The 21,036-nt window shown below is 34.3% G+C and overlaps 1 protein-coding gene across 1 annotated transcript; it reads left to right on the forward strand.

Annotated features, from left to right (window-relative positions):
* The first annotated feature begins 2,638 nt into the window (after nt 1-2,638).
* LOC132547501 (uncharacterized) lies at nt 2,639-13,504 on the forward strand. The gene is made up of 5 exons (XM_060211258.1): nt 2,639-2,959; nt 9,149-9,239; nt 10,669-10,845; nt 11,606-11,770; nt 13,296-13,504. Exons 1-5 carry the CDS (start codon nt 2,639-2,641, stop codon nt 13,502-13,504), a joined length of 963 nt encoding a protein of 320 aa, XP_060067241.1.
* Nucleotides 13,505-21,036: the final 7,532 nt, after the last annotated feature.

Raw genomic sequence — 21,036 nt, forward strand, 5'->3', positions numbered from 1 at the left:
AAAAAAACCAAATCATCGTCCAAACACAAGTAAATCTACACCGACTCAAATCATCAGATATATCAACAAAGATCGAGTAGTTTTAGAAGGTCACTTTTCAAAAGACATATTATATATATATATATATATTTTAAAATTTGATATTTCAGTATTATAGACCTACATGTCCAATTGGAAGCAAACAAGAGTCATTCCGATAACTTTATATTGCTTTCATTGTGTTACAATAAGTCTCAAGATTTCTGAACATCTAAAAGTGTGCAGTCTAAGATCGATTAAAGTTATACCCAAATTGAATTGTACACACAAGTGAATATCACCTTTCAATATGATCTATAATTCGATTCAATATAGTAAAACAATTTTATACTTCTTTTTCTATTGTCACCGTTTTATTTTATTAACCAAAGACACCTATTTGAGCCGAGTGAATGTATCTATTAATAATGAAACATTTCTTTAATGGTTGACCTGACACAGATATGAATATATCGATTCTTGAGCTGATTCAGCGATTTGTTTCTTGTCGTTGGCTTCTCATTTAAGTAAATGTCTCATTCATGCACTGTTGTGTCAAGACTTTATCTGTTTCTTATCTGTATGGATTCATAAGAAGAGGGTGAGTATGTATAAATACTTTGCTTCATTGAAGATCACGTTCCGAACGATTTTTGTTTTAATTATTATATGATATTATTTTCTTGACCTGATAGCGGAGGATTCTAATAGTGCCTTCAGTAATAACAAATATATTCATAAGTGTATCAAATATTTTAGTATCACGAGTGAAATTTACAAAAAATATTCACTAGTGAAATATATGTGTTATTACTGTAGATACTATTAGATATTCTATTTACTATATTTTAACAAGAAAAATAGCCAAATTACTGGCATGTTCACAACAAATATAAAAAATATAAAAAGAGGAAGCTGACTCAGGTTTTTGTGGACACTAATATCTCATTATAACTTCACAGCAGGCGACAAAATATAGTCATAAATATATACGTAAACACATTCATTGTAAATATATTTTCATTTTCACATAGAAAATGGTACTTATTCTTGTCACTAAGAGACAAATTTTGCTGTATAATGTTCAAAGAAAGTTTAACCTGTGACAAGTTACTATGCAGCTGAAAAATATGGCGGCAACCTACAATTGTCGCTGTTGATGACATAAATCCCCTTGAAATGTCTAAAATGTTAGCTCCAAATTCAAGTTTTTCGGTTGGAGATTGGATTTGATATCTGATAAGGTAATTTGCGTTGCATAGTTTACTGACTTTCTTTTTGACAAGTAAAAAAATACACTTTAATCAATAAGATATTTCTCTAAATGTTACTTGGAAAAATCCAATAATGTTTATTTTGTGACAGAAAACATATCTCAAATTTATCTGTATAATTTCCGTACCTTTATTCTAATTATTTGATTATTTGAATGATATGTATACTTATTATAGTAGCAAGGAGAAGGCAGTCATTGGTTATGCCGGTTTCTCAATTCCTTTTGTTTTTGAAATCGTAACAATAAAATATTCTGAAATCAAAATTAGCTGAACCGCATCATACTGATAGTTACTTCATATATAATTCATCAGTGATGCTGAAGCCTTAAACGTGCGCAGACATGAACGGATATTTTCTTAGACTCTCACATAATAGTACTTGTGCTGTATAAGCCATTTTCTTCGTTTGTTTCTAACCACGGTTGAACTGTAGACCTAAAACATTGTACTTGTAAAAAGATAGAACTACTAAAATGTTATTCGTCAAATTCAGTATTTGGCTAACGTTTTCCTTTCTAGTGAGTGTCGCTTTCCCCAGCTTTGCTTTATAGAGACATTGATTAAGAGCATCTGTTTTGTTTTTTCTTTCTTACCTACATAGATTCTTATAATGAAACTAACAAGGAGAGTTATCTTCCATGCTATATCATAAACCTGATGATTTCAATTTCATCTTCAAGCTATGGTGTATACATGTCGAGGTTGATTCGACATCGTTCCCAATATCACTATTTTAGTACAAAATGTCGGCATCACATGGTTTTAAGGAATGCTGGTTGATGGAGATTATGGGGAAATTTGACAGTAGTCATATTTTGAATTTGGAAATATGTGCAATATGACGTTTAACTTGTTTGATGTTCGTTTGTAATCTTGTTGTTTACCTCGTTCTCATTTAAGAACGGAACATTGCAAACTTTGATGAACCAATGTAAAAGATGGCTGTTGATGATGAAAATGCTAACCCTTCAGGAACATCTGATCGTAAATGCATTAGAGTTGTAATTCTTTCTTTTGTTTACATTTTGTCCTAATTTGAGTTTAAATCGAGACTGAAATGTTAGTATTTGTTTGTTGCTTTTTCCGAAACAGTGTCTGCAATGCTTTCTATACAGAAAATCTGTTTCCCTTCTAGGTTTAACGGTAGTCACTCGAAAAACGCCAGCTCAGGACAGAGGTGTCATCGTAATTCATGCAATTGGACTGCACAATCTTTATATGGGTGTGAAATTCGCCTGAAGCATTATATCTGGATTAGAAAGTGACTTCATCTCATTTATATTGGTCGTGATATCGACATTTAATATGCGAGTATTGCATTTTTGTACGATCAACGACTGATAATGTTTATCTTTGGAATTGTTGTGTTGGCAATGCCAGCCCTGGTATTTCTTGATGTTAGCGTGTCAGATGAGGATATCATATACCTGAATTATGTAAAGTACGTGCGTGGATTTCGTTTACATAAGGGAGTATTCCGTGTGATTGATATCTCGTCTTATACATCATGTGTAAGGGAATGTCTATTTCGTGTACATTGCCATGGGATCACGTACCATCGGACTCGATTCTACTGCCACCTGGTTAACCAGTCTACTGACCTACAAGTGGTCAGTGATAATAACATAATCTCAAGCCATCCAACTGACTGGAATCCACCTAAGGTAAATGTTATATAGTTGTACATAGCGTTTGGGAAAGCATAGTACCTGTTACCTTATGTTTAGACTTCATGCCATTTGAATCTTTCAAAACCAATGGCTAACCTATTGTCATTGAAAATGAGAGACTAAAAACAGAAGAAAAAACATTTTGGTACGTTTTGTTGATGATATTTATTTCAAAACTACTCACAAAAATTAAAATAAAATGAACAAACCATTATAAGTTCATCAGGTTTTATTACATGTACAGTCACATCATCAAGAGGTTATCTAATTATGTTTTTGAGTCGGTTCAAGAGCGAGGTGGTGTGATCTGTCAACGGTTTTAACCAGAATAACTCGGGAAAATCAACGATGATTCTGTTACGTACCAGGTGTTGACTGTACTATTGTTATATTGTTGAAAATGGTACTGATGAAAACAAATACGTCTTACTGTAGTTCAACACCGATATATAATTATTACTATCGCCAAAATTTCTTTCAGAGAAATTAGAAAATTAAAGAATCTTTTGAAAATAAATGTTGCTAATAATTTAACGTCCATTTACAGATAACGATAATAAGCGACCATGGTGATACCTGGGGTGTCATAATTATCCACATCATTGTACAACTAGTATTTAACATAGAAATATGTACAATTAACCAATTATGATATATTGTAATACATTAACATGCATTAAATCTTAATGTTGTATTCGTGATTGTATAGTTTAAACTATGCAACCTGTGATTGTGCAGAATTCTAAAGTGTTAGGCACTGTCTTACATGGCATTACTAGCTTAGATTAATAATGATTTACTTGGTAAGTTTCGTCGATAAAAGCAGAACACGCTTACTCTTCCGTATCGCCTTGTCTTATTCTCCTTGTAGTTTTTCAGGAGTCTCTTTGAAGATCTTTCTTTTGTTCTAGTTTCCCTGTAGTTTTATTGAATTTGAATTTGGATTATGATTATGAGAAAATGTTTTATTTTATTCTTATTTTCAATGCTTTAAGATTATTTTTATGTAAAAGTAGCGTGTGATATATGTCAAATACATGTAAAGCTACTAAATATTGCTTGAAATTCTGGATTCCTTGTTAAACCATGGTTTCTTCTTTTTAGACTTAACATTTGAACGTTCAACATTACTAATATATAATATCCACACAACGTTTTTTGAAAAGGGGTTCCATTGTATAAATTCCCTAGTAAATTTATTTATGCTATTATCAATGGATTCCTGATATTTTCGACATGTTGTTGTAACCTATCTGAATTCACTTCCGGAGGTCCATCAATAAATGTTAAACTTCCTCACTCTAAACGTATTTTGGGCCTTCAACGCCGTCAAAATCATGAACTACAGGATCATCAGAAGTGACATTGTTTCAGTATGAAAATGAATGTATAAATGTGAATGATTGGAGAATTCAGTAAAATAACCGACAATAATTTTTTCCAGTAGAATGAAACAAACAAAAGGCATTATCAAGTAATCAATCACACTCATGTCATTCGATCCACATTGTGTAAAGTCATTTGAGGAACTATCAATATCCCTACCATTCATAATACAAAGATCCGTAGTTTTATAAAAGTTAATCAATGTAAAACCGAATCCATTTACACCAGAATCTGGGTTAACTCTCCCTGGTGAATTCCTATCTGAATAGTCATCAAGATAATTAAAAATGGATTCAGTGTGGTTCCAGAAACGCTCAAGAAATGTACATTTGTATCATGTGCAATAAAATCGTATTTGTATGTTTGACTATTTAAGTTTCCGATAAACATATCATGTGTTCAAAGAACCAAAATATATATTTTTTTCTATTTCTTGCAAATATCACATTTGTATAGCAAATAAAATTACGAAGAACTAAAGGGGAACGTAGGATAATATGATAATAATGTCTTTAGCATAGTGAACAAGTCGGCTGTCAATAGTGAATGGTATAAAAATATTAAAAGAATTATCAACAAATATGAAATACAATTCTTTATTAATAGTACATTTCAACCACTTTGATTACATCGTTTTTTCATTTTTTTCTAGGGAGTACAGCACTTTTGAAGATTTCTATTGTCTATTGAATAATCATTTGGAATCCAACATTCAGATGTCAATACAATATCGCGTGTTAAAATACAATTATTCAAATTTGGTCCAATTAACTTTTGACCAAAACCACCATTGAAATTCCAAAACAAACAAATTATAATTATGGAAATCAAGGTTATACTGTCCAGGTGTAGGATTACCATTACAATGCTCCCTCCGACATCCCTAACTGTTGGTGGAGGCACTCATATTCCTCCTTAACCTTTCATAATCAGGGCGCTTGAAGTTGGCTGGGTTTCAAGAACGTCGCAATATGATCGTCCGTAACAGTCAGATGTACCATTACGTTTAACACTGGTCTTCCATTGCATCAGGTGATGGAACATGCATTTTGCTACAATATACAATTTATCGCACACAAGACAAGTTGTAACAACGGTAACAAAGCGTCGACTAGTTATTGACTATCCTGATTCAATTCCAAGGTTTGGTTGAGATATACGTCCCTTGTCTGTACATCATCTTCTATTTTTTCTCCAGAACATCGTATAGAGTTCATTGATACCCATCTACATTGCCATTGTTTTGTTGACAGTGGTAGGATGTAGAAACATATTAGATATACAATGCTGCTCTTTGTTGACAATTTCATTTCCATTGTCTGTGATAATCTATAAGGAATAACCGTACCTTGGAAATATCTCTTTGATGATGGGTTATACAATGCTATCAGCTGATTGATCTGACAGGCTGAATGTTTCTGGCCGTTCAGTACAGGTCAATGAACGACACTTTTTATTTATTGCCTGACAGTGTTGTTAGGTAAGGACATTGAAAGGCTAAGCCAATCTTTGCAAATGGATACAGAAGTATTTCTTGTGTTGACGCCTACAATTTCCGCTTCGTATTTGGGGAAAAATAATAATCTTTATAAAGTCATAACTGTTATTAAAGGGCAAGGAGATTGTGGTACTATTTGATAAGTAAAATTTCCAGTTCCTAAGGAATGTACAAACATAATCTTGAATCGCCCGAATTTTCGTTAGACCAAGTGACGTTTCTCCTCCATCTTAATAGCATTCCCACTGTTTGAATGCAATTAATTCCTACTACATTTGTATATCTTTATCATTGCCCTGTTTCTTTTGTATATTCCTGTTATGCTCCACTCTGGTTTGCTGAGTTTATCAGGTGCATCTTTGTCGCGAGTTACGTGTTCTCCCGGATCAAACTTATTAGAATCAAGGTGCTTATTTCTATTGCGCGAGTTTCTATCTCGTGTTACTCGTCCACAAGCTCCTTAGAGGTTTCTTTGTTCTTGTCACCGTCATTGTCGGATTTTCGTGACAGCGCAGTTTCAACCCTTGCGCTACATTTTGTATCTTTTTGTTCTTCATCTGCGAATTTAGATATATTTTAGTTTGTGATCTGTCTTGAGGACAAAATTGGCATTTAGTAATCTTATTTTTGCAAAGAACACTTCCAATTCTTTGACAGGTCATTTTGTTTGTGAATGGCTGAGCCTTAGCGGCAAATAGTGAAGCGCCATTTTTACACCATTTTATGACATCTGTATGAGGCATACTCAAATACACGTATCATTGGCATCGGTGTACAATGTGTAAGGTTTTTTGGCATCTGGGTAAGCTAGTAGTGGTGCTACGTTCAAGCTTTCCAAACCTATTTTGGCATTCAGCGTCATGTGAAACCTTGCAAGCTTGTTTTGTAATTTCGACTATCAGAAAGAAGTTAGAAGGATCGGTTTTCAGGGCGAGATTACACGGCTGATATACATTTCCTTTTCTTAGTTTTCTGATGGTGCAGGGCAAGATGTCACTGTTTACTTTAAACATCTTCAGCATTAATTCGTCCATTATTATTTTTTTCCAATTCTAAATATCTTATTGTTATTTTCTCCATCATTAATACCCTGTCCATTAGTTTTTCTCTTTTTTTATGTGAACTAACTATATCAATGGTTTGTGGAAAGTTGAGAAAACATTAAAATGCGGCTTGAACAAACAAGTACTAACATGGCAAAATAACCTTTCCCCGTGCGAAGCTCCTCCTCAGCGAAATTCTAGTCTGGGCACAAATTGGAGCTTGTTGCTGAACAGAGGAATAAGTCAGTCCTCTTATTTGGAATTATTATTTAATCAGGTTATGTTACCTGTAAATGTACATCATCCAGGGTTGATAACATGATTTTGTACCTAATCCAAGAACGAGGTATGTGCTCTGTCAATGGTAATGACCTAAAATACTCCAGAAAGTCCTGCGTATGGATGTATAAATGCATCTGTTACAACGCATGCACAATTGAAAACATTTACTGCTTAATGTAATTCAACATCGTCATAGTATTACAGAGTCCTTTACGTTTATTCATCAGCATAATTAAGTTAATTATAGCTAATTTGACAGTTGGTGACTATTTTACTTCAGATTTCGAACAAACCTAAAAGCAACATAAAAAAATAATGAAAATGCAAATGTTATCATGAATTGATGTAAATCAAGCCGAGCCGAATTTCAGTGTTTTATGTATTTTTTTTTTACTTTTACAAATAATTAATGAGAATGAAAGAAATATCATATATCATTATATATCATACATATAAATTCAAGAAAACACATTCTGGACATACATATGTTTTAATAACGTTATTAGTTTGGGCGTAATATTACGACCTATTGTAAAATTGCATTAGTTAGATATGCAAAACTGACTACCTTGAGATTGGCGCCGTTTATTAACTCTAGTCCGGAAATGGAAATTGTCAATTTTATGGGACGACTTTTCTTTGAGTGAGTTGACGATTCTGGAGACTATTTGATCATATGCAAAATTGTATATATATATATATTGTGCATTTAACTGGGTTTTTTTTTTATCAAATTACTTTTCATTGTAACTTCACATACATTAAAAAAAATTTACAATAAATTTTCTTATTTTTAATCAAACAATCAACATTTAGAATGTGGCCGTGATGTACCAGTAGACTACTTTTCTTGTAGTGTAACTTGCAGTTGTTTTCGTTGCAATCACATACACGTTCAGTGTACATTTTACATTTTATCGACTCCTTATTGCTCAGTAACATCATGAAAGCCATTCTGCATTTTATACCATTACATTCGTAAATATTCTTAACATCAGCTTCTGTGGTATCTAAAGGTCTTATTCATGTGCTTAGATCCATGTTAAATTTGTCAATTGAGAACGCGTTTACATGATTTTGCTAGAAGATATACATAAAAGACTATAACCTATTAAATAAGGTCCATGAATACTATCGTATTGCTTAGTTTGTCATAAGGAATTAACTATGTACTTTAATCATAATTTTGGGTAAAATGTTCAGATACAAGAGGTTGAATTCACTCTTTACTTTTGAAAGAAGGTATCTGAGTACATGCACAGAACGAGGTCGGGTTTAATGACAGCTAGTATTCCTGACATGTATTTTAAATAATGCCCTTTACGTACATGTTTAAAAAGATCAGAGACGGCAAGTATTCATTATTCAGCACATGAACTTAGAATGAAGGTCTCTGAGTACATTTGTTCTAGTGATAAAAGGTTACTGTTCGCTCTTCGAACCCTAGCCTTAACATCGACACTGGTTCTTACATTAATGGAGGTCTACCTCTTCCATTCATTGACAAGGGAGGCTTGTTGTTTCATAATTGAATTGCCCACACATGTATCGTAAAGTAACGGTAGATATGCATTGTTCAGCATATCTATTTCCGTAAAACAACATGTATTGTTATGTAACATCTACATTTTAAGTATATCTAATTTGTGACTTAAAAGAGTAAATAAAAATTGTATTTTATTGGTTCTTCCTTTTAGAAAATGTGACGAATTTTGATATTATGTAAATGATACAGAAGACGGACAAGTGAGTAGCATTTTTTTTTAAAGGAAAAATATGATTAGATACGCTAAGTACTAAATCAAACTGCATCACATGGCTGTTTTACTGTTCCTGGAGTCGTCGTAAATGTTGAGGGCCTAAATTGTGGAAGCCTAGGAGGTATCAAACCTGATCGAAACAGATGTTCAATCGTTAATAGGAGATGCACTGATCCTAAAATTTAATACAATTTTTTATTTCGATTTATTCCAGGATATTGCTAAAAACTGTTCTGAAAAACCATGTGGGTCCGGACAGAGATGTACTGAACTTTCGTCTGGCAATATTGTGTGTATTAATACAGGTAAGTGTTAGACAGTCATAGGAACCGGCATCCATTAGAATAATCAACCATGATCATTGGCCAGCTGGCATTTATATTCAAATTTAGTTATTGTCTCCTGTTCAATTTCCATTGTCTCGAACATTGTCATTCTTACCAGCTTTAGCTGTCCAGTTGAAAGTCATTCATTCGATAATTTGCTGGTATCAACATATTATTTGGATAATAAATCAGTAAATTGAATCGTCACGCTTCAGTTGTCCTCTCCTTACAAAATTTCTGTAAATTTCATACTTTGTCTCAATAGTATTCATTCGCAAACAATTGGTAGTCCGTGTACTGTGGCTCGGAAAAAAACTCTTTCCGTCTTTGTCTAGTTTTGTTTTTTGAGTTAACACGGTACAAAATCAATGAAAAGAATTAATATCTTAAGGAATGAAATTAAACAAGAGATTTATTTTGCAGGAAATGAACACACTCAGTATTCATTGTAGGTTTGATTTTAATACCTACTTTCATTTATTAACCACCATCTGCATATTCGATAATGAATGTGCTTACAATAAAGTTTTTATGAGAAGCAATAAAACAGCCAGACATAATGATAACGAACATCGAATACTCCTAACCAAAGATATTGCTGAAACAAGCATATTTCCCAAGGCGACAATGACACTTTCTCATAGTCTTCGTCACACGAAATCGTGTATTGTAAGTTTACCTGCCAGTTTTTTTTACACGGAAATCATGATACTAGATATTGTATTTTCAGGAATCAGGAATTATTCGATTATATGTGGAAAGAGTGTTCTTTTTGGCTGCATTTTAGGAAAAGATCGATATAATAGTAGAAAAAAAGTCTGTCATGTTCCCGTTTTCAATTCTGGTGAATGTTTGGGCATTGGTCAATAGAATTATTGAATATATGATCAATATATCTAAATTGAAATTGAAAAAAAATGACAAGAATGACTTGAATGTTGCTGATTTTAATGAACTTTTCGGAAAGATGTCTTTTGAAAACAAAGACAAACCAGTGAACAGAGACACACAGTAAGTCCCCTTGGATATTGTTATAGTCTGTCGGAAACGTTTACCACAAAATTTACTGATGAATTCAATCATTCGTACAATTTCATTATTTGTCAGTATATTTTATCTTACTCTTAGAAAGAATGAGTTCTGAGTTCTCTAAAATCCACATTAAAAATTTTCGACTTGTCGAGTATACAGTAGCACAACAAAACTATTTTTATTACTGCTTTGATAATACTACGGGTCCAGGAGCCTGGAAAAACGATTGAGATGAATTAGACAATCAAGTTACAAAATTAAAAAAAATACAAAAAGTGGTTGATATATATTCTTTATTAAATATACGAATACTAACAACGAGGTGGGGATGTCAGTGTCAGCCTTAACTGTTTAATTGTGATTTCCATTTCCACAGAATGTTCCGATCCGCCGGAAATGACGTTATCCACCACATCTAGTTTAAGGTCCGTTGGCATTACTATTAGTAACGAATACCTTTCTAACTCCTCATTCACAAACGTCACATGTGTAACGGAAAGCATCACATGTAAGGCAGACAATACGTGGACAAGTCCGAAGTACACATTCAAACGTGAGTATGAAAAATTAATATTTCGAATTAAACATTCATGAGGATGTTTTCTTTCGATCAGATTTTGCATGGTTTAGTGTTTATTGGTAAATATTTGAAGTCGATAAGAAGTTTTTACACACTGCTGCAAGGCTATATACCTACCTCTGTAGTCAGTTTTGTCTGTCACGGAGAGAAGTGTACCTACACCTGTATGAGTATTGGGAACATTACCAGAGCAGTTCCTTGTACATACACTAGCCGATACTAGAAGACAGTACAGTGTCTAACTAAAGGTTTATGGTTGTCTTAACAACGTTCTAAAGAACGGATTGCCGTCATTTATTTCATATGATAATGCAGAGGACAGGTGTAGAGAAATATATTGTTCTTTTCTACGTTTATGGTATTTGCTTTTCTGAATTATTGGAGGAAAAATGAATAAATATACGGTTGTTTATAGAAGTGTGATATCATTCAACCACACACACCCACACACACACACACACACACATGCACACGCACACCATCACACACACACACACACACACACACACACACACACACACACACACACACACACACACAAGCAAGCACGCATAATAAGAAATGAAATAAAAACCTGCGGGGCGTTTCTTTGAATTTTTTGAAACGTTGTAAATATACCTAATAAACCATGCATAATTTTACAATCAATGAAACTGCCGGGCGTTTGTTTTATTCTTTTTAAACATTGCAAACCTATCTCATAAAATTTGTAATTACTTTTATATTTTCTCAGCGTGTCCCTTGGAATTTCAAATTGTATCCGATGCCTATTGTATCCTGCTTGTGACAAATCAATCATTGACGGCAACCGACAGTGATGAGTACTGCCAGACAAAAGGAGGCCGACTTATCTGGATGACAAGCGTGGAAAAGTTCGATGCCGTCGAAGCCGTTATTAGTGAGTAGAATTATTTCAATACTTACCAAGCTATACATTTTGTCGTGTTTTAGATTTATAAAGCTCAATCGGAACACGTTTCATCTCAAATAGTGATGTGCAATATGAATCTGGACATGTTTGGTACTCATTACTTTGCATGTTGCTTCCGTTGTTGTATACCTTGTTCACATTTTATGACGTGACTTTACTTACTTGCATTGACCAAGATTTCTATCGCGGGTGTCGCCGATGAAGCAGAAGCGTTTACTGTCCCTGAACATGTGATCTTACTTTCCTATTACTTTTTCAGGAGTCTTCGTGTTAATCTTTCTTTTGTTCCTGTTTTGTCACGATTTGATCGAATTTGATTATGATTATGTCGACTTGTTGTTATTTTCTTGCTGTTATTGTACTTAAGACACACAGGTTAATAGGTCCTTCCAATACAAATTCAGAATTAAATATAACAGAACCAGGTCATGAATTCAACTGTATTATACAGCTGTTCCGTCCCTCTACGAGTTGCTTAAGGCCTAAATTTTGAAACCAAGGAGGCGACTAAGAAAACCAAAATCGACCGATAGAAATAACTCTATGAATTAACTGTTGTGTTTAAAATGAAGTTTCATTTCACTTCGATAGGTAATCCAACAGTCTAGCCCAAAAATATTTTATTTGAGAAAAGACATGTTTATAGTTAAAATTGTATTTTCGATGGATCAAATTTTGGAATTCACCAAATTCTGCACTTTTTACACGGAATCCATCAAACAGAATATAGTTTCCTGCCCTTTTAATTTCATTTCCAAACTTCATTCTTTCTTTTTCTTGATTTCACTGTGTTTTCCAATATACAGATAACTAGAAACATTTACAAAATGTTTAATTACCTGATCCGTCTAAGTTCTCTTAATGAAGGCCCCGATGGCTTGCACCATGTAAATGGTAGGGGACATCCAAGGCGTGTAATTATCAGAATAAGGGAATGAAGGGAACTTTAGGTAATGAAGGGACCTTCAGGTAATTAAGGGAACTTTAGGTAATGATCCGTGGTGTGTGATCATAGGAATAAAGAATTTTTCGATGAGTATGAGCATCGCAATAACGGAACTTCAGGTGAAGATCCTAGATGTGCGACCGTTGGAATAATGGACCTTTAGGTTAAGATCCAATGTGTGCGAGCATTAGAATTAGGGACGTTCAGGTAATGAAGTTAACTTAAGATAATGATCCGAGGTGTGTGAGCATCGCAATTACGGAATTACAAATGAAGATCCGAAGCGTGTGGTTTTATCTCTGTTTGAGCGATATGTGTTCTTTTGGAAGTTGAGACAGTTAATCATCATTTAATATCGTGATTGTATACTTTTTTTTTAAATATGCTGTTGAGCTCCAGCACTTTTTACTGTTCCAAAGAGCTCAAAGACGGTACCGATATTTTGCTGTGGATTTGTCATAATGCTATACAAAGAATTTCTGACATAATATGTTGTTTTGTTCAAAATGAATATATTTTACAACATTATATATGTTATCATTGCAGCATCCGGGAGATACTTTTTGGCAGGAACAGACGTAGATGTTGAAGGCATATGGAGATTACCTAATGGTGAAGAGATGACGTGGATAGGAAGTCGAGGGACAGAGTTAAAAACCGATGTTGAGGATTGTCTAACCTATGACAGTAGTAGAGGGAAATTGAGGGATATTTATTGCGACAAAACAAAAAACTTCATATGCGAAGTTGTATAGAACTTATACGACAGGTCAGGAATATGATTAATAAAATCAAATGTTAAAATTACGTGAAATATTCTGTAGCATATACATTTGTTTCAGTTCAATTAAACTTCAACAAGTGCCGTTGATTGAATTGAAAGTAGAGTCATCATGGAATGTATGATGTAAACACCACGGGATCAATTTGATCACGTGCTTTTGGATGCAATTATTACTTAATGTTGGAAAATGTTGAATGCGCTTTACTTGAAATACAGTACATTATTTGTAACATGATACAGATCATAAAGTCTTTAACGAATTAATTTGTAATGAATTTGAGAATACATAAACTAAAAATTACGTGTCTTGATTCTAAACGAAACAATTAAGTATACATGAAATAAAAGGCTGTCTACAGTTACCTAGTTTTGTGTTCCGTTATCAAAATAATAGAAAAACTAGTTTGAACTAATACATTTTAAGTTTTCTCTCATATCTCGCTGTTAGATATAACATGCTCTTGTTGTATATAGGATGAATATAAGATATGTGTTTGAACCATCCTCGATATTCCTGGCATAACGCTCACTATTGATCCATACACAGAGCGATAGTGAACTCAGAGTATCAGCCATTTGTGACAAACTGCTAAATTTGCAGGATATTCTATTGAGAAAATGGTATTAGCGTATGTTTTATAGTTTTTGCTGTTATTTTTTGGCTGTTTTTGTCAATGATCATAGCTAGATCAGATAATGTTAAATACCATCAGTATTTTTCATCCTTGAGTGTCGTCTTTTTTATTCAAAATCGTTACTAAAATCACTCATACCTTTTGAAATTCCAACAATTGTATTATACCTCTGTCACTGATGTTAAGGGACAGAAGGCAAATGAGAAAAATAGAAAAAAATCACCGGAATGATTGTGAAAATCTATGTAGCTTGGGAGGTGCATTGGCCCAATAATTCCATAGACTTTGTAATTGTTTTATTATAATTTCATCAGATCATAGAGTACATGTGTATATTCTGAACTATTCGAATGAAGTAACACGTGGCATGCAGGTAACGACAAACCTCGGGGACCATTAGTCCACAAGCAGTGTCTACTACCACTAAATTCGAAGATAGCAGTCGAATGTCACGTAAAGACAATCAAGTTTTTAGGAAAGGGCTGCACAAAAAAAATGATACCGAAACATACATTAAAATATTGTAATATGTAGCAATTAAAAGAAAATGTAAGCTAAAATTTCACATCACATTTTTTTAAAAATGTTATGTAATGATGGGGCAACTTTTCGCGGTTGTTTACAAAACATATTACTTGTTCCCTCACACCAAAAATTGGTAAGGTTACACATTTTCTTCGGGAAGAATGTTTATTCTGCTATGCACGAGTAGTGTAATTTTCAGTTTGTACAGAGTCGGTCATGTACAGTGAGATATAATCACCAAACTACACTATATGTACGAGGAGGAGACTGACCTCGCAATTGTTCTCTCTGAAATAATAGTATAGTATAGTATAGTATAGTATAGTATAGTATAGTATGGTATGGTATGGTGTGGTGTGGTGTGGTGTTGGTGTGGTGTGGTGTGGTGTGGTGTGGTGCGCTGCGGTGCGGCGCGGCGCGGTGCGGTGCGGTGTATGTAGTACAGTGTAGTGCTGTGCAGTGTAGTGCAGTACAGTTCAGTATCCGGCTTATCTCCAAACCACACACCTCGTATCTTACCCGAGGTTATATAGGCAGACGACCCAACGTCTGAGCTATCGTCCCCAGTATCTACTCAAGAATTGATATTTTCTTTCTAAAAGTGTTTACAATTTTTCTTGTTTTAACTTAATCGTTTATATAGATTAACCTATATTATGATGGTTGTGATGACTCTCATCATTTCCTTTTTCCTCGAGTTCAATAAAACTTTTTCATGTTTGTGTTGTCTATGGCATTTATGGTTTAGGATTGTAACTTAGAATCAAATTTAAATATCATTCTGTAAATTTTTTTTATCATTTTTATCACAATTCTTTTTGTGTCATCCAGTGGACTCACACTGATGCTTCATGCATCAATGATATATGTTTGTGTATTGTTTACGATGTTTAAAGTTAATAAACATTTCAGCTGTAACAAATGTTTCATTTATTGTTTTCAACATTCAAATCTTCCCTTCAATACAATTTGTTGGGTTTAAAAGACTGTAAAACAGACACGCAAGTTTCTATACAATATCATAATATGTAGTTAATGATTAGAGTCATTTTGGTTCATGTGTCACATTAAAGAATTTATAAAAACATATGCCAAGAATTATAAGTAACACTCGATACAAAGGCTGTACATACATAGATGATATTCAATGCTTGTTATTCATATTAAACTAATTAATGTTAAACTGAATCGTTTAGATGCTGGTTCTCCTAACTTTCCCCAGGTATTTGTGTCTATGGATGAAACATGGTCCATCAGTTTAACCCCGGAGACCAAACAACAGTCAAAATAATGCAAGCACCCCTGCGAAGCCTCGCCAAAGACGGCATATAATGGTTCATCTGTTGAAATTGCTGATTGTATTCCGGTTGTTGCGTGCTGGGTTAACCCAATCAAGTTATCGAGCGGTATAAAGGAAAGCAGTTTTTATGTGTCGCCACATAAAATTAGCTATACAGCTTGCATATACGTACATAAAACAAATGGCTGACGGTGGACTTTATCCGATTCGCGATATCTAATAGTAATGATAATAAAAGACTTTAAACAGTGTCGATGGCACTTTGAGTTCACACAAGTGGCCGACATCAGAACTATACAATATTTATAATCATTAATATTGAAACATTACAGACAAATCTTAATATTACAGTAAGATGTAAGAGAACATTTAAATAAAATTAGCTAAAAGATGCATTATGAATGTATATAAAACATGTGACACACACAGTAGGGATTAAGAGTTACATAAAATACAATAATGAAATACAGTTACGATGATAATATATGCTAAAACTGCCAGACAGTGGAATTTTATATTTAGAAGTTGAATGTATATTTTTGTGCATTCAAATTTAAAACTATTCAGGTTTTGGCAGTACTTAATACTGTCTGGTCAACCATTCAAAAGTTTGTGTTTAGTAAAAAAAAAAAAAAAAAAAACTCTTCACCTGGTACAGAATAATCTCCATCTAGTATTATGCGTAAAACTCTCTTTTGCAATCTTTCTAACTTTTTAATGTATGTTAGAGAACAGTGTCACCAAATATTTGAACAATGATAACAGTAGCCCGTAAGATTGTTAAATTCTCCAATTTTATTTAAGAAAACCGACTGATTGCGAAAACACTTGTCAACAAGCACGATTGAGTGAATGAGTGTGAACGCTCGTGTATCGGAGTGTGAAAGTGTGTGCGTGTGCAGGTGTAAGAGTTAGTTCATGTAAAAACGGCTATCTATCACTTAAACATCATAATATTCCACGTGTAAACTAAATTCATTAGCCGTAAGGCTTTCCTAATAAAAAAATTGAATAACAGAGTCAGTGAAAAATGGGAGTCAGACGATTCATTATCTAAAGCCTATATATGATGTACCGTAATAGATATTTTACAACCATCCTTGATCATCGACCTGCCGGTCCGATTGTTTTAAACATTTACTTATTTATCTGTTAATATTCTGTTTTGCTTACCAATGTTATTTTTGTCGGTCAATTTAACTTCTGTAATTACGAGCTCATCGTCCTCTTACTGCCATTAACTGCCTAGACCACACGCATGATTGGCGGAGCGTTACTGATTCCCTAAAAGTATTCATCATCGTTTTTAATGGCAGTCAAACACACACACACGATATTTTAAGTACTATAATTACTTCTTACAATTAAGGCTACAGTGTCACCTTCTCTACTACATCTAATTAAACTTGCACTTCCCGGTGATATCAGGACTTGTGTACCTGGCTCTTGGTACAGGATACGGTATCAAACTTTGTATAAGCACTGTACCGAATGTATTCGCGAGAACAGAGTCTTTGTGGCATGGTCAGTTTTGCTTTAAAATGGAATATTGTTATCTATTTGTTGAGTTTATCGACCCGTGAAAATCCTTGTTACTACAGAGGTTACGAGCATTTTTCGTTCACTGCACCCCTGGAACATTTCATGGAAAAAATTAAGGTTCCATATACGGCACATTGTGGACAAGTCTAGTCTGATTATTTGATGTACATCAGGCAAATCTCGAGGTCGCATAACGGTATGTTGTATCGACTTTGAAGACGGATATCGTTCTTTTGTATTCTGCGATTGGTCATATTTTTTCTTGAGACCCACTCAAGACTAATCAAATTGATTCGCGTGTGCCCTCCAGTTTGCAATGAAATGTTCCATGGGTACAGAGATCGCAAACGATCGTAACCCTTGGATTTTCAAAGAAATCTCAAGAACAGCTAGGATAATTTTGAGGCAGGGCCTCCTTGTAGTAACAAATGACTATCTCAGAAACAACAAATGAGAGACCCATATGCCATCCATAAGAATAAAATATCCTGCTCAAGGACAGGCCACGACAGCACAAGCCGCCCGTTTTCAGTTTCCCGAGAAACACAAAACCGCCACGTTAGGGAGCGTCTGACTTTCTCCTGAGGTTAGGTAGGTATACCAATAGGTGGTAATTAGTATTTGCATCTTTTAAAACACATAACGACATCCATTCAATATCACCTAGAAAGAAAAATGACAATTGCCATGTGATTAATACACCTGGCTGGAAACCGACATACGGATGTTTTCATCCGGAACGAAATTCTTAATTGACTTGTAATGTTGCGGCACGTTGGTCATCACTTAAAATCACCGAAACGTGAGAGTCTAAGTAATCAATGTATTGTAATGTGTTCATACCACTTGATCAGTTTACTAGCAAGGCATATATGCATTGGTACTCCACTGGAATACACTAACTTCACGATCAGCACGCTATAGAGCCAGCGTCAGGAAAAGAGTCCGACATGGATGTTGTGTGTTAATGTATTAGAATTCTGGTGTTATTTTAACTAACATGGCGCTGACTTTGTGAAGCTGGAACTATCCATCGGACATTGTAATCACCCAGATACAGGTATAGTGATTTTCCTCGATTGCTTTTTAACTGTGTACATTCACGAACTTTAATTATTTCATTACATGTCAATGTAACACTCGCAAAATCCTATGAATATGCTCCTTATTATAATTAAAATGGATGATTTTATAACGTTCATCATTTGATATGCATAGCTTTTGCTGAAAATTGATATATTGGTGCAGAATTTTCGCCAAGAAATATACTTGTACATGTAACACATAGCGTGCCTTGTGCTCATATTGACATAACAGATGCAACAGAAAAACGTATATTGAGAACGATCTCGATTGACAGAAAATGATACAGCATTGTTTGATGAAGCCACCATTACGATGCTAATCAATTACTGAATAATCAATTCAGAATCCTACAATCGATATTTGTTAAAAATGACAGTGTCTTATTCCTGTGATAGGCATTTCGAAGATATTCATCTATTATCTAATGGTGTTTTTTTATGAACATCTCATGTAGTTAACAGTGGTGTTAAATGAACGTTTCCGTTGGAAACATTGTTGTTAAATGAACGTTTCCATTGGAAACATTGGTGTTAAATGAACGTTTCCGTTGGAAACATTGGTGTTAAATGAACGTTTCCGTTGGAAACATTGTTGTTAAATGAACGTCTCCTGTGGTTAACAGTGTTGTTAAATGAACGTCACCTGTGGTTAACAGTGTTGTTTGATGAACGTCTCATATGGTTAACAGTGTTGTTAAATGAACGTCTCCTGTGGTTAACAGTGTTGTTAACTGAACGTCTCCTGTAGTTAACAGTGTTGTTAACTGAACGTCTCCTGTAGTTAACAGTGTTGTTAAATGAACGTCTCATGTGGTTAACAGTGTTGTTAAATGAACGTCTCCTGTGGTTAACATTGTTGTTAAATGAACGTCTCATGTGGTTAACATTGGTGTTAAATGAACGTCTCCTGTGGTTAACAGTGTTGTTAAATGAATGTCACCTGTGGTTAACATTGTTGTTAAATGAACATCATCTCCTGTGGTTAACAGTGTTGTTAAATGAACGTCACCTGTGGTTAACAGTGTTGTTTGATGAACGTCTCATATGGTTAACAGTGTTGTTAAATGAACGTCTCCTGTGGTTAACATTGTTGTTAACTGAACGTCTCCTGTAGTTAACAGTGTTGTTAAATGAACGTCTCATGTGGTTAACAGTGTTGTTAAATGAACGTCTCATGTGGTTAACATTGGTGTTAAATGAATGTCTCCTGTGGTTAACAGTGTTCTTAAATGAACGTCTCATGTGGTTAACAGTGTTGTTAAATGAACGTTTCCGTTGGAAACATTGTTGTTAAATGAACGTCTCATGTGGTTAACATTGGTGTTAAATGAACGTCTCCTGTGGTTAACAGTGTTGTTAAATGAATGTCACCTGTGGTTAACAGTGTTGTTAAATGAACGTTTCCGTTGGAAACATTGTTGTTAAATGAACATCTCCTGTGGTTAACAGTGTTGTTAAATGAACGTCACCTGTGGTTAACAGTGTTGTTTGATGAACGTCTCATATGGTTAACAGTGTTGTTAAATGAACGTTTCCGTTGGAAACATTGTTGTTAAATGAACATCTCCTGTGGTTAACAGTGTTGTTAAATGAACGTCACCTGTGGTTAACAGTGTTGTTTGATGAACGTCTCATATGGTTAACAGTGTTGTTAAATGAACGTCTCCTGTGGTTAACATTGGTGTTAAATGAACGTCTCCTGTGGTTAACAGTGTTGTTAAACGAACCTCTCATGTAGTAAAAAGCGTTGTTAAACGAACGTCTCCTGTGGTTAACAGTGTTGTTAAATGAATGTCTCATATAGCTAACAGCGTTGTTAAATGAACGTCTCATGTGGTTAACCGTGCTGTTAAATGAACGTCTCCTGTGATTAACAGTGGTGTTAAATGAACGTCTCCTGTGTTTAACAGTGTTGTTTGATGAACGTCTCATATAGTTAACGGTGTTGTTAAATTAACGTCTCCGGTGATTGACAGTGGTGTTTGATGAACGTCTCATGTAGTTAACAATGGTGTTAAATGAACGTCTCATGTGGTTAACAGTGTTGTTAAATGAACGTCTCATGTGGTTAACATTGGTGTTAAATGAACGTCTCCTGTGTTTAACAGTGTTGTTAAATGAATGTCTCCTGTGGTTAACAGTGTTGTTAAATGAACGTCTCATGTGGTCAACAGTGTTGTTAAATGAACGTTTCCGTTGGAAACATTGTTGTTAAATGAACGTCTCATGTGGTTAACAGTGTTGTTAAATGAACGTCTCATGTGGTTAACAGTGTTGTTAAATGAACGTCTCATGTGGTTAACATTGGTGTTAAATGAACGTCTCCTGTGGTTAACAGTGTTGTTAAATGAATGTCTCCTGTGGTTAACAGCGTTGTTAAATGAACGTCTCATGTGGTTAACCGTGTTGTTAAATG

Source organism: Ylistrum balloti, unplaced genomic scaffold (assembly GCF_031769215.1).
Source record: "Ylistrum balloti isolate Yb309-2 unplaced genomic scaffold, AGI_CSIRO_Ybal_v1 Utg369958, whole genome shotgun sequence".
Lineage (NCBI taxonomy): Eukaryota > Metazoa > Mollusca > Bivalvia > Pectinida > Pectinidae > Ylistrum > Ylistrum balloti.

What these genes read in the sequence shown, in the direction of transcription:
- LOC132547501 (XM_060211258.1), top strand. Translation starts at nt 2,639, where the DNA reads ATGTTTATCTTTGGAATTGTTGTGTTGGCAATGCCAGCCCTGGTATTT. An exon ending in CTGACTGGAATCCACCTAAG is followed by an intron (nt 2,960 to 9,148) that starts GTAAATGTTATA and finishes GATTTATTCCAG; the next exon opens with GATATTGCTAAAAACTGTTC. An exon ending in TATTGTGTGTATTAATACAG is followed by an intron (nt 9,240 to 10,668) that starts GTAAGTGTTAGA and finishes CCATTTCCACAG; the next exon opens with AATGTTCCGATCCGCCGGAA.